At 38.0% G+C, this 13,324-nt stretch overlaps 2 protein-coding genes across 2 annotated transcripts in view; one reads left to right on the top strand and one right to left on the bottom strand.

The window, feature by feature from the left end:
• The window catches only part of LOC115009664 (aromatase-like), a 4,003-nt gene extending 2,213 nt beyond the window's left edge, over positions 1 to 1,790 (bottom strand). Inside the window, exons 1-5 of the mRNA XM_029433823.1 lie at positions 1,638 to 1,790; positions 787 to 924; positions 435 to 585; positions 210 to 364; positions 1 to 56 (exon numbers count right to left, since the gene is read on the bottom strand). The exon at positions 1 to 56 is cut by the window's left edge and continues 121 nt beyond it. Of these exons, the coding sequence (XP_029289683.1) occupies positions 1 to 56; positions 210 to 364; positions 435 to 585; positions 787 to 922 (498 nt within the window). The 5' untranslated portion in view covers positions 923 to 924; positions 1,638 to 1,790. The remainder of the gene's footprint in view (positions 57 to 209; positions 365 to 434; positions 586 to 786; positions 925 to 1,637) is intronic.
• Positions 1,791 to 2,862: 1,072 nt separating this feature from the next.
• LOC115009412 (uncharacterized) lies at positions 2,863 to 12,538 on the top strand. The gene is made up of 32 exons (XM_029433371.1): positions 2,863 to 3,325; positions 4,195 to 4,246; positions 4,350 to 4,376; positions 4,463 to 4,534; positions 4,899 to 4,991; positions 5,382 to 5,501; positions 6,196 to 6,252; positions 6,393 to 6,470; positions 6,552 to 6,616; positions 7,132 to 7,183; positions 7,277 to 7,348; positions 7,462 to 7,542; positions 7,627 to 7,716; positions 7,882 to 8,037; positions 8,176 to 8,244; positions 8,379 to 8,459; positions 8,544 to 8,633; positions 8,719 to 8,790; positions 8,904 to 8,984; positions 9,068 to 9,157; positions 9,323 to 9,394; positions 9,509 to 9,589; positions 9,673 to 9,762; positions 9,928 to 9,999; positions 10,113 to 10,193; positions 10,282 to 10,374; positions 10,460 to 10,531; positions 10,687 to 10,743; positions 11,372 to 11,440; positions 11,531 to 11,656; positions 11,762 to 11,912; positions 12,025 to 12,538. Exons 1-32 carry the CDS (start codon positions 2,939 to 2,941, stop codon positions 12,485 to 12,487), a joined length of 3,312 nt encoding a protein of 1,103 aa, XP_029289231.1. The 5' UTR covers positions 2,863 to 2,938; the 3' UTR covers positions 12,488 to 12,538.
• The last annotated feature ends 786 nt before the right edge of the window (positions 12,539 to 13,324 follow it).

The raw sequence follows: 13,324 nt of genomic DNA, 5'->3' as shown, positions 1-13,324 counted from the left end.
GGCTGTGGAGCTTACACAGATTCCCACAGTCCTCTGGAGGCCAGGGCCTGTCAGAGCTGTAACACAATCATGAAACAGTAAAAACAAGGAAGCAGTGTTTCAGTTGTTGCCAGATTTCAATCTACTCTGTTGGAAAAGAGAGAAAAAGGAGTGAAATAAGGCACCTTTTACTCTGACTGCATACTCTCTTGTGTAAGGAAATTGCTCACCTTTAGAAAAATATGTCCTCACTTTACTCCAGAGCAGGACATCACTGTTGAAAATGATCCCCCTCCCTTCCATCCCAACACACTCCAGCCCTTTCTTGCTCCCGAATCTGGCCGTGTAGTGGGCGCTCTTGAGAACGTGATACACTGCTGAAGACCTGCAAGAGGAGCTTTGACTTACTACATATTCATGGGATAAAGTGTGTGTTTTTATCTCAGAAGACTTGCCTGCTCAGAATAAGGGTCTCCTCGCCATTAATCCAGACTCGCACGATGCTGCCATATTTGTTGTTGTAGTAGTTGCTCGCTGTTCCTATCCCAGTCCAGATGAATCTGCTGTAGGAGAGGATAGGACCGAGTCCCGCCAAGAAGGAAGGACCTGATGGAAAGAAACGGGTTATGATTTAAGACATAAGAGATCCTAGGCTGGACTCTGTGCTCTCATGTCCAAGTGAAAACAGAAATCTTATTGTACTGTTACTGTAATTATTCAAAGTTCAAAACACTTAGAAAGAAAAACAGATATTTGTCACGTTTCCCATTTTACTTATGTATACGAGCAGAAGCTGAAGTCTGTTACCGGGTATATGTGAGCGGTTTGCTCGGCACCAGGCAGTGACGAGCAGCAGCAGCAGCAGGACAAGCAGAAGGGTGGTGGCTTCAGACACCGTGTCGACCACCATGGGGCCGACGGTGAGCGTCTCCAGCGGCAGCATCCCTTTTTTTATAAACACACACCTGTCTTACAGTGTACTGAGTCTGTCCTGTGATCATAAAGCTTCTGTCTCCTTTAACCAGCAGACAGAACAAGCTCATGCATTTGTTGAAACAAAATAGATCTTATTAATCTGCGGACAGTCTTGTAGTTCTCTTGTCTTTGTCCGGCACACATTACAACCAAAACACACCCACGCAAAGCTTTATGATGAACTGTTACTGAGACAGCTCTTCATCCAATATGTCTAATATGTCAGTTTAAGTGTGTGTGACAGATTATTCCCTTTTTTAAATGGTATTTCAGTATTATCATAACTCATTAGTTAGAGAGAGAGAGAGAGAGAGAGCCAAATGTTTGTTTCATTTCAGCGTACTACAGTAGCTAAAACAGTCTCTCAATACAGGCGCAAAGTCCACTTGTTAAAAAGATTTAATTGAGTGGGTTAACATTTTTTGTAAACCTAGATGTTTTTTTTTTACATATTTTATCTTTAAGAGTATTTTTTTACTACTATTATTATTTGCTTATTATTTAATTGATTTTCCAGAATAATCTAAATAACATGACACAAGAACATCAATAAATCAAAGACAAGCAAGGATACAAGGAAGCAACAAAACACACAGATAAAGTGATAAAAACACATCCATCCTTTTACTCTTCCAAACATTTTTTAATTCTTCACCAAGAAATTATCAAAGAATAAAACTTACTCTTGTTCTTTTCCTGCTCCTGACAAGTTAGAGTGCAGTTTGAAGAGATGCCGTTCTTCCTCCACTGGTTTTAAGGATGATCAACATTCTCCTACCAAATAAATCACAGTGATTCAAGTGTTTATAATTCCTCGGTTAAGCCCTCGTTTTACTAGTTGCTTAGGAACACTACCACTTTGGGGTTACAAGTACAATAGCATGGCGAAACAGTGCACAGGCCAGATAACAGTGCACATCTAGACCACAAAGCAGCTTTTTTTTTTTTTTTTATAGGAATGCAAAACCGGCAGGTCTTTCATACGATGTACTCTGCATCAGTTCTTTTTTAGATGGGTTTAATTCAAAAAAGAAAGAAACCCCTCTGTCCAATTCATCCGCCGAGGAGCCTATTCAAGGGTAAATTAATTAGCTGGGTCAGACTGACCCGTGTCAAAGGGAGTAGGGATTTACCCAGCAGTTAAAAAATATGAAACAGAGGAAAGAGAAAATGTAATCTCTATAATTTAAACACTTAAGTCTTAAAAATGTCATTTAGAAATGTGTCGGTGATCCTCTACTTCACAAATGGATGGATGCCAAATTAAATAAGGGAAAACAGTGTTCATGCAGAGGTTGTGTAACTCTGCTGACCTGTCCTTCAAGCTCAGCACCTGAATAGCTCAAATGAATAGCTGGTATGCTGTTCATGAAGACGTTGGCCTCAGATTTCGGGGTTTGGGTGGGGGCTTGTATCCAGAGTTGGCTGCAAAACATGCTCTTGTCATTGTAGTGCAGAGACTAAACTTGATAATTAGACCTTTTTTTAAAAAATGCCACTGAAACAAGTGGAGAAGAAATATGCAACTGTTATTTTACATTTGGAAATGCATTATGCAGAACATTGAAAAACTCATTTATTAAAAAGGAGATTTCAGTGCACACACACATCCACCCACTCAGTCTTTTACTGTAAGTGCTCTGAGAGCTCTTTTGTAGTTCCAAAGAAAGATCCTTTTGTTCAGAACTTATTTATTCCACTTCCATGTCATTTTGTGTAGGAAGGACTGGTAGCAATATTAAGGGGAAGAGGACCAGAATAATGAAAGCCACGACACTATGTGCAGGATATGTCATTCTGGAAATATGTCCAATAGCTGCTTCTGAATCAAGCCCACACATTTTGTTTCCCAGATGCTTGTTGTTGCGCAATGCATCATGTGGTTCCCACTGTAGTTACAAACAGATCTTGACATGTTTATTTCTCCAACTGCTCGAGCGTAGTTTCCCTCTGACGCCTCATCTGTTGGCAAGTGGTCAGATATATGCTGTATGTGCTTGTGAATTTCAGAGCTCAGATTACTCTGCAGTGGAGGAGCAGCAAGCAGGGCATCAATATGAAGGAGAGGTGTGGACTTTTTCTTGCGTGGAAAGAGCTGCTGGTGGGGATGTGTGCGCTTCTGCTCCTGAGCTCAGGAGGCCTAGTGTTCCTGCTGGTTCGACAGAAAGAGCTGACGGAGGAGCTGGTCAGGTTGGACGCTCAGATGCAGGTGCTGTCGCAGAGCTGCAGGCTGCAGGCAGAAGTCCTGCCCATGGACCCTGCAGAGGCTGAGCTGAAGAAGCTCCAACGCAGCAGAAGAGACCAGCAGGGAGACACAAAAAGCCAAGAGGAGAAGGATATGCTGATGCTGATGATGTACTCCATGGTTCCTGTAAGACACCTTAAATACTTTAATGTTGGCTCTTTATATAAAATTGTGAATGTTGCAGAAAGAAATATGAAAAGAGAATTTCTGGATATGTTATTATGAGAGAGAAAGGGTGAGCAGACGACGACTCTTTGCTGTCATCTTTTATAGAAACATTTCCTCTCTTTTCCCTTTTGGGATAAGAAGCATGTCTGTGTTGTGCCAAGAATCCAAGACTCTGTTGGAGAGATGTTGTTTTTCCACTGAGTGTTTTCTGGATAAATACTTTGAGTAGTGGAGCGTGACTGCTCCTCCCTCAACTCTACTCACACCCAATGGGAACTGGCATTCCTACTACTAGGGCGCTACTGTATTGTTTTGACAGAACATTTATCACTGTTTTTAAGTGTTTTACCAAAATAAAGTCTAGTTTTATTATTAGCCTGATAAAATTGATAATATTGGCCGCAACTAAGCATTATTTAATTATTTGTAATTATTTGTATTTGTATTAATTAATACTTTAGCTATAAAATGTCAGAAAAATTGCTTGTTTTGTCCGATCAAACATCCGAAACCAGAAGTGCATTTTTTGCTTTAAAAAAATGACACAAGCAAATAATGAATTTGCACAATTGTTGCCAGTTAATATTCAATCAATTAGTCAAATAATAATTTCTGTTCTTATAATGGGAATAATGGGAAACTAAAATTATTGTAATCTTCTCTCAAATCCTGGGAGCAAGTTTCATTTGATAAGATGTCTCACAAAACAAGCAAAAGTGTTTCTGTCCAAGTGATTTAAAAAACTAAATATGAATCGTAGAATCCTTCCAGATGTATTTACAATCAACATCGACGTCACCTGCTCGGTCTGTTTCTCTTTATTTCAGGTCAAAGCCCTCATGGATCTGTGTAATGGCTCCAGAGGGGTTTGTTTAACAGGTGCACTTCATACATTTTCTCCATTTCAGCTCTACAGTTTTTATTGTTGCTGCTACTGTATTTGATTTGTGTAAAATATTTAAATGTTTTATTTTTTCCCCAGGCCCACCAGGCCCACCAGGCCCCCCAGGTAAAGACAGGCACTTCAATTAACTGCATCAGTTATTTAAAATAAGCTGAATTTGTGACTACAGTCACGGTACTTTTTCCTGTTAGGTTTGCCTGGTAGAGCTGCTTCACCGGGACAGCAGGGTGTGCCCGGGCCAGAGGGGAAACGAGGAAAAAGAGGTGAGAGATCTGTTGTGTCAAAAGAAATCCAATAAGAATAACCCTTTGTGAGGTGTGCACCAGAACAGACTAACATCTCAGAAAGTCATTCACAAGTTTCAAACAGTCTTCCATTGTTCAGCCATGGTTACATAACATGAACATCCCACTCACTGTCTATGGACTTTGTCTATCGCTGCCACATTAGCAATGTATGGGAGATTGATTCAGTCGGAAAAGGTTCACAGAATCGTTTCAGAGAGAACATACAGCAATTAATGTTTGAAAATAATCTACTATCATCTGTGTACACATTCACACTCCTACAACAAGTGACCATCCTGTTTTTAGTTTCCATTTTACACAATGACTTGTCAATGACTAGGACGCCCTGGAGAAAAAGGAGAACCAGGATCAAAAGGAGACCCGGGGCCTCTCCGACTGGACGGAGAGACCGACAATGACATTCTCATTAAGGGTGAGAGATGACGACATATTTGAACCTGACATGAATAATACGATCAAAGAGCAAATAAGTCAAACTCAAAACAACAATTGAAAAGCTGTCACCTAATTTTACTTCATTTTGTGAGTGAGTTTCTTCTATATTTTAAGTTAAGCTCCACTACTGTTGAGGCTTTAAGAAAAGCAAGATGGCCACTATGTTTTGTTCAGAACTTAATCCTGTTGTGGGATATAATAAACACTAATCTCCTTTTATTTTTGGTAAAATCTTACCGTTTAATTTTCTCTAACTTCAAATTATTTTATTTACTGTTGTTCCTAAAAGCCTATATCATTGACAGTACTGTTTATTACATTGGTGTTACCTGTCTGACTCGCAGCTACTGTATGTTATTATTTGAAGGTCCTCCTGGTCCAAGGGGTCCAGCAGGCCCACCTGGTCCACCCTGTCCTGCTTGGTATTCTAATGAAGTGAGAAACCAGACCATCGGTGAACACATCCATCAAACCAACATGTTGATGGGTGAGAACATCGCCACAGAATCAATAAGCAACGAACCACATGTTTCATTTTCACAGACAAAAAGCTCTTCACATCAAGCCCTAATCATTTAATCCTTCGTGTAGAACAGTGGCTGTGTTTACCTTTAAATCACGTCTATTACTGTGTAATAGTTTACATTATTGAACCAGTTTTAAAGGTCCATAGGAACTTCTCTAACCACACTATGGTATAACAGAGTAACATGTGTAATATAGTGAAACACAATCATTGCCCTGGGTCACTAAGAGAATCCATTGTAACAAATACAAACTATCCACATGGTTGTAAAAAAGATGTTAGAGATAATAAATCCAGGGTCACTCTGCTCTAGACAATAATAAGGACCAGACAACACGATAAATGTGTTTATTCAGTTAACTGTTTTATTATATTGTCTGTACGTTTTATTACCGAGACATCTCCACACAATATGGAATACGATTCTAGTAATGGATCCATTATTTATTATTGGCCTTAAAGTGTAATCTAAAATGTTGGTTCTCAGTAGCAGGATAACTCCACCAGTTAGGCCCTGATCACGTTCACCATGAAGGACAAAACCACACAGTACTACAGTCACTTGTTCAAGTCTACATGGTTGGAATAAAGTGCTGGCTATTAATATTGTTACAAAAGTTAACCTTCCATTTCAACTCTTGTTCTACATATTTAGATTCATCTGCTTCTCTGACCGACGTAGAAAACAGCAGCTCGACGATTAACAAGACCGGTGAGAAGACATTCTGAATTGACGTATAGTGTGCATCAGAGTTGATGATTTAAATTATAGGCTGTTTGTGATTTATGGCTCGAAGTTCCTCTTCAGTGTTATACGATATACAATAATATACGATGTCTTTGTTTCCACAGAATCACCAACACCACATCCAGCCGAGGAGAGCGGAGATGTATTGAATGTTACTGCCTCTAGAAAACCTCTTGACACAAGTACGGACTCTGGTAAACAATTGTGATATGAAAACGTCAGACCTGATAACATGTTTAACCACATTTCATTTTATTTTCTAGAATCAGTTCATCCCGAGTACAGCTACGACACCTTGAATGAGACCAACACAGAGAATGTCACAGAGGCACCAACTTAGATTATTAACAGGTATTAACTGTTTCTTTAAATCATAAGTAAAAGTCTATTTACAGATGCTATAACACTGTTAGTGTTGCATAATGTTTAATTCTACTCATAAAGTGAGTTAAATCTTGATATTATTATGATGATATGATCATTTTAAATGATCACAATCATTAAAATCCAAAGGTTCTTCTTGCTCTGGCACTCTGGTCTTTACAGAGACCACAAGTTTCTTGCTTTATGATCCATTTATCAAACGTGACAACTGATTTCTTTCTTTATTTACTATGTGAGATGGACATCAAATCAGGTTTATTCATGCAATCTCATATACAAGTATACAAAGAAGAGTTTCATATTAAAAGTGGTCGAGGAAGTGTTCCTTTAGTTAAGTAAAAGTACCAATATAATCATGCAAAATTACAAGTTAAGTTTTCCTTTTAATGTTACTTAAAGTATCAAGTACCTGCAGAAAAGTGCACCGTGTGAAAACCCAATATATTTTAATTCCTAGAGTCCGAATCATTTCATAAAGACTACAGCCAAGACGCCCTGAATAACAGAGAAGGTTACAGAGGCACCAATAAGATTGTTAACAGGTAGGTAACACACAGACCATAACTTTAAAATGTTATATTTAATGTTTCATTTCATTCGACAGCGCCACTCTCCGACCAAAACAGTGATGCCTTCAATGACACTGGAACTATTATTGATACACCCGTGAAAAGTGGTAAGAAACTGTCTATTGGTGTCAGTATCGGTCAGTTCACACATTTAGGTAAAGTAGTTTGTCTCCTCTCTCAGAAGAGGGATGTTTAATATCTGTACCATCTCTTTGTGCAGAATCACCAACTCCACATCCGACTGACAACACCAGAGATGTTACTGACTCTGAGAAGCTTCGAGACACAAACATGGAAGCAGGTAAACAACCATTTAGACCTGCACGGAGACTGTAAAGACATTGACTAAATAAAGAAAGTTAAACCAAATGCTTTTATTTTCTAGAGTCAGTACCATCTCAAGACCAGAGCCATGGCACCTTGACCGACACAGAGAGAGAACATGCTACAGAGGCAACAATAACAATATTAACAGGTAGGAAACACTCTGTTTTACATTACAGTTCATTTAGCTGAGGCTTTTGTCCAAAGCAACTTACAATAAGTGCAAACAATCATGAGGATTTGAGGTTTTGAATAATGAGTAAAGCAAGACCATAACTTTAAAATGTTATATTTAATGTTTCATTTCATTCAACAGCGCCACTCTCTGATCAAAACAGTGATGCCTTCAATGACACTGGAACTATTATTGATACACCCGTGAAAAGTGATAAGAAACAGAATAAACATTCAACAACACTCCTGGACTGGCTGCTGTATATTCAAACAGCTATAGGAGCACAATTACAGTTTGGTACAGTATAAGTGAATATTAAAGATATAATAGTTGTAGAATATTCACAATATATCTGTTAAAAATAAGATTTCTTAACAAATAAGAAATAAGAAAAAAAAAATAAGAATCTCTTTTTTCCAATTATCTTTATTTTAGACTCTTCACATTCCCCCCAGAACAACAAGAGGATCAATGTGACCGGTGACGAGGAATGGATAACAACTGGTGAGTAAACTGTGAATTTAAGCTTCAAAGTGAATTATTCTTATTTTATTCTGTTTGTAATACGACAGAAAGTTTTAGTAGCATTTATTATCTGTACTATCTCTTCTTGTTGACTCTCATCTCTCTTTCTGTAGAATCACCAACTCCACATCCGACTGACAACACCAGAGATGTTAGTGACTCTGAGAAGCTTCGAGACACAAACATGGAAGCAGGTAAACAACCATTTAGACCTGCACGGAGACTGTAAAGACATTGACTAAATATAAAAGTTAAACCAAATGCTTTTTATTTTCTAGAGTCAGTACCATCTCAAGACCAGAACCATGGCACCTTGAACGACACAGAGAGAGAACATGCTACAGAGGCAACAATAACAATATCAACAGGTAGGAAACACTCTGTTTTGAATTATGAGTAAAGCAAGACCATAACTTTAACATGTTATATTTAATGTTTAATTTCATTCAACAGCGCCACTCTCCAACCAAAACAGTGATGCCTTCAATGACACTGGAACTATTATTGATACACCCGTGAAAAGTGGTAAGAAACTGTCTATTGGTGTCAGTATCGATCAGTTCACACATTTAGGTAAAGTAGTTTGTCTCCTCTCTCAGAAGAGGGATGTTTAATATCTGTACCATCTCTTTCTGTAGAATCACAAACTCCACATCCGACTGACAACACCAGAGATGTTACTGACTCTGAGGAGCTTCGAGACACAAACATGGAAGCAGGTAAACAACTATATTGACCTGCACGGAGACTGTAAAGACATTGACTAAATATAAAAGTTAAACCAAATGCTTTTATTTTCTAGAGTCAGTACCATCTCAAGACCAGAGCCATGGCACCTTGACCGACACAGAGAGAGAACATGCTACAGAGGCAACAATAACAATATCAACAGGTAGGAAACACTCTGTTTTACATTACAGTTCATTTAGCTGAGGCTTTTGTCCAAAGCAACTTACAATAAGTGCAAACAATCATGAGGATCTGAGGTTTTGAATTATGAGTAAAGCAAGACCATAACTTTAAAATGTTATATTTAATGTTTCATTTCATTCGACAGCGCCACTCTCCGGCCAAAACAGTGATGCCTTCAATGACACTGGAACTATTATTGATACACCCGTGAAAAGTGGTAAGAAACTGTCTATTGGTGTCAGTATCGATCAGTTCACACATTTAGGTAAAGTAGTTTGTCTCCTCCTCTCAGAAGAGGGATGTTTAATATCTGTACCATCTCTTTCTGCAGAATCACAAACTCCACATCCGACTGACAACACCAGAGATGTTAGTGACTCTGAGAAGCTTCGAGACACAAACATGGAAGCAGGTAAACAACTATATTGACCTGCACAGAGACTGTAAAGACATTAACTAAATATAAAAGTTAAACAAAATGCTTTTATTTTCTAGAGTCAGTACCATCTCAAGACCAGAGCCATGGCACCTTGACCGACACAGAGAGAGAACATGCTACAGAGGCAACAATAACAATATCAACAGGTAGGAAACACTCTGTTTTACATTACAGTTCATTTAGCTGAGGCTTTTGTCCAAAGCGACTTACAATAAGTGCAAACAATCATGAGGATCTGAGGTTTTTAATTATGAGTAAAGCAAGACCATAACTTTAAAATGTTATATTTAATGTTTCATTTCATTCGACAGCGCCACTCTCCAACCAAAACAGTGATGCCTTCAATGACACTGGAACTATTATTGATACACCCGTGAAAAGTGGTAAGAAACTGTCTATTGGTGTCAGTATCGGTCAGTTCACACATTTAGGTAAAGTAGTTTGTCTCCTCTCTCAGAAGAGGGATGTTTAATATCTGTACCATCTCTTTGTGCAGAATCACCAACTCCACATCCGACTGACAACACCAGAGATGTTAGTGACTCTGAGAAGCTTCGAGTCACAAACATGGAAGATGGTAAACAATTATTTTAAGAAACTTGGAGACTGTAAAGACAAACTTTGAAAATCTGAAAAAATGTTAAACCCAATATTTTTATTTTTAGAGTCAGTATCCTTTCATCAAAGCGACAGCCACGACACATTGAATGATACCAAAATAAAAAATGCTACAGCAGCACCAATACGATTGTTAACAGGTAGGAAATACTGTGTTTTGAATTATGAGTAAAGCAAGACCATAACTTTAAAACATTATATTTAATGTTACATTTTATTCAACAGCTCCACTTTCTGCGGACCAAAGCAGTGAATCCTTCAATAACGCTACAGAGGCACCAAGTGAATTATTAACAGGTAGGAAACTGTCTGTTTTGAATAATATGTAAAAGTGACAAAGACCTAAAAACATGTCTTTTTGTCTTTTGTCTGATTTATAATGCTGCACTATAACACCATAATTGTAAAATGTAAAATATATTGAATTATATATGTTTCCTTTCATGTTACAGCTTCACTTTCTGTGGACTCGGAGAGAGAACACATTATCAATACGTCCATGAAAAGTGGTAAGATTATTTTGTGTCTCATATTAAGAAATTAAGAATCTTCTTTTCTGTCAAAGCCCATCGATGATCTTTAAAACGTTGATTTGAAGGAAATGACTAATGATCACCGCTTATATTGGCTACAAAGAGAATAAACATCCCATCTTTTAAAATGTGTGAAAATATTAATGTATCTTGTTCTTCTTGTTCTTGTTCTTGTTCTTGTTTTCTTCTTCTACTACTTCTACTTCTTCTTCTTCTTCTTCTTCTTCTTCTTCTTCTATCTTCTTCTTCTTCTTCTTCTTCTTCTACTACTTCTACTTCTTCTTCTTCTTCTTCTTCTTCTTCTTCTTCTACTACTTCTACTTCTTCTTCTTCTTCTTCTTCTTCTTCTTCTTCTTCTTCTTCTTCTACTACTTCTACTTCTTCTTCTTCTTCTTCTTCTTCTTCTTCTTCTTCTTCTTCTTCTTCTTCTTCTACTACTTCTACTTCTTCTTCTTCTTCTTCTTCTTCTTCTTCTTCTTCTTCTTCTTCTTCTTCTTCTACTACTTCCTTCTTCTTCTTCTTCTTCTTCTTCTTCTTCTTCTTCTTCTTCTTCTTCTTCTTCTTCTTCTTCTTCTTCTTCTTCTTCTTCTTCCTTTTTATTTAGACTCTTCATATCCACTCCAGACAAACAACAAGATCAATGTGACAACCAATGAGAGACGGACAAAAACTGGTCAGTTAGTTAAATTACTCTTAAAATCATGTATGTATGACTATTGGATAACTTATTCAAATACTGAAGTGCATATCTTCTTTCATGTAGAGTGCAACATCAGAACTATTAAATGTCCAGAGAAAGCCATTAAAATGCAAAGCACTTTTGGAGCCTGGATGTCCGAAGCGTCCCGGCTGGATGAAGGTCGATACTGGCTGGCCGATCATTTTTCAGGTAATTATTCATTTCCTTTTTTTTTTTTTTTTTACAGCAACAGTCATTAATCGCAGATATGTGAGTCTTTGTGGATTTAAACCTATTTAAACATTTCCTCCCCAGGTCGAGTTCTGGTGGAGCACAGGAACATTTCGACACTTCTGGATACAAGCAACAAAATGATAGACGTCAGGTGGTTCTTCCAGGGCTGTGGTCATATTGTTTACAAGCACTCATTTTACTTTCACAACGCAGGAACAAACAGACTTATAAAGTAAGTGTTAAACATGTTCAAGGCTTTGTCCCTGCCTTATTACCTTACCCACACTGACTTTTTTGATGTCTGTGTACTCTTCTTAACTTACCCATGATCAATATTTTTACAGATTTGACCTGAACACCAGGAGAAGCAACACCCTGATCATGGCAAACAGCAGATATAACAACCTTAATTACCTTTTCCGCAACTCAAAGACGTATTTCAAGTTTGCCATGGATGAAAACGGACTGTGGGTCATTTTTGCATCAGATACAGATGATGATACAATGGTTGCAAAACTTAACCCTGACACATTCTTTGTGGAGTCAGTCATTAACACTCACTACCCTACAACTAAAGCAGGAAATGCTTTCATTGTATGTGGGCTGCTATATTTCACAGATGACAAGGACCAAAGAGTTACATATGCTTTTGATTTAAAGAAAGAGAGCCCTCTGGATGCAAGTTTTGAATTAAGGCCTGCTAATGGCATCTTGGCTATGCTGTCATATTATCCCAACAAAAAGCTTCTGTATATGTGGTACAACAGCAGCGTAAAAATCTGCAAAATTAAACTCAAAATGACCTGAAAATAACCACAAACCTTGTAAAATGAGCAATAAAGTTATTTTTTAAATCCCTGTTGTGTTTACGTGCATTTCTTGACGCACTGGCCTGATTTGAACACAGGAGAAAGTTGCTGGTAGAGATTAAATAGGTCACACTTGATATTGGTAACAATACATGTGCCAAATCAAGATGACCAACTATTGATGTACATGTGTTGATCCCAAGAGATCACGATGCTGAACTTAAGCAGCATGACGTGATGAATGGTTTAATTTAGTTGAGCTGCAAAAGTCTGCTTCTAGAATAGTCTGTTCATATTAAAGTTAAGTGACAACATTTTGTACCCAAACTTGTCACAATATTCATTGTTCGAATGGATTTTTCATGTTCATGGTCAAAACAATTATATGTACAAATGTACATCCCAAATGTATTGTGTGTTATTGATACACTGTAGGTACATGATGTAAGGAAACACGTAGAAGACGGAACAAAGGATCCAGCTGAAGGCTACATACATCAAGATCTGATGGATGACAAACAGAAACACCCTCTGCTGTGCAGCTCAGAGGAGCAACCTGGAGTTGTGAACATGCACCGAAAAAGCAGCATGCTTCTTGAAATGTATATCTACAGTAAGTTGGTTGTTTTTGTGGGCCGTAACTCTCACTCTTAGAGTACATTCTGAAGCACAGACCACCATCATCCTTCTGCTCCAAAGAAGGTAAATGAGCAGCAGAGATCAGAAAGATGAGGTGCAAGGTGAACGGTTTAAAGAGGAAAACCAGCTGGGCTCAGAGAGACAGCTGATAGTCCATCTGGGGCTCTAACGAAAGTTATGCAACAAGTTTATTTAT

This window comes from Cottoperca gobio, chromosome 6 (assembly GCF_900634415.1).
Source record: "Cottoperca gobio chromosome 6, fCotGob3.1, whole genome shotgun sequence".
NCBI classification, from domain to species: Eukaryota; Metazoa; Chordata; class Actinopteri; order Perciformes; family Bovichtidae; genus Cottoperca; species Cottoperca gobio.
The sequence above is the reverse complement of the archived record's forward strand: the minus strand, read 5'-3'. Positions and strand labels throughout refer to the sequence as shown.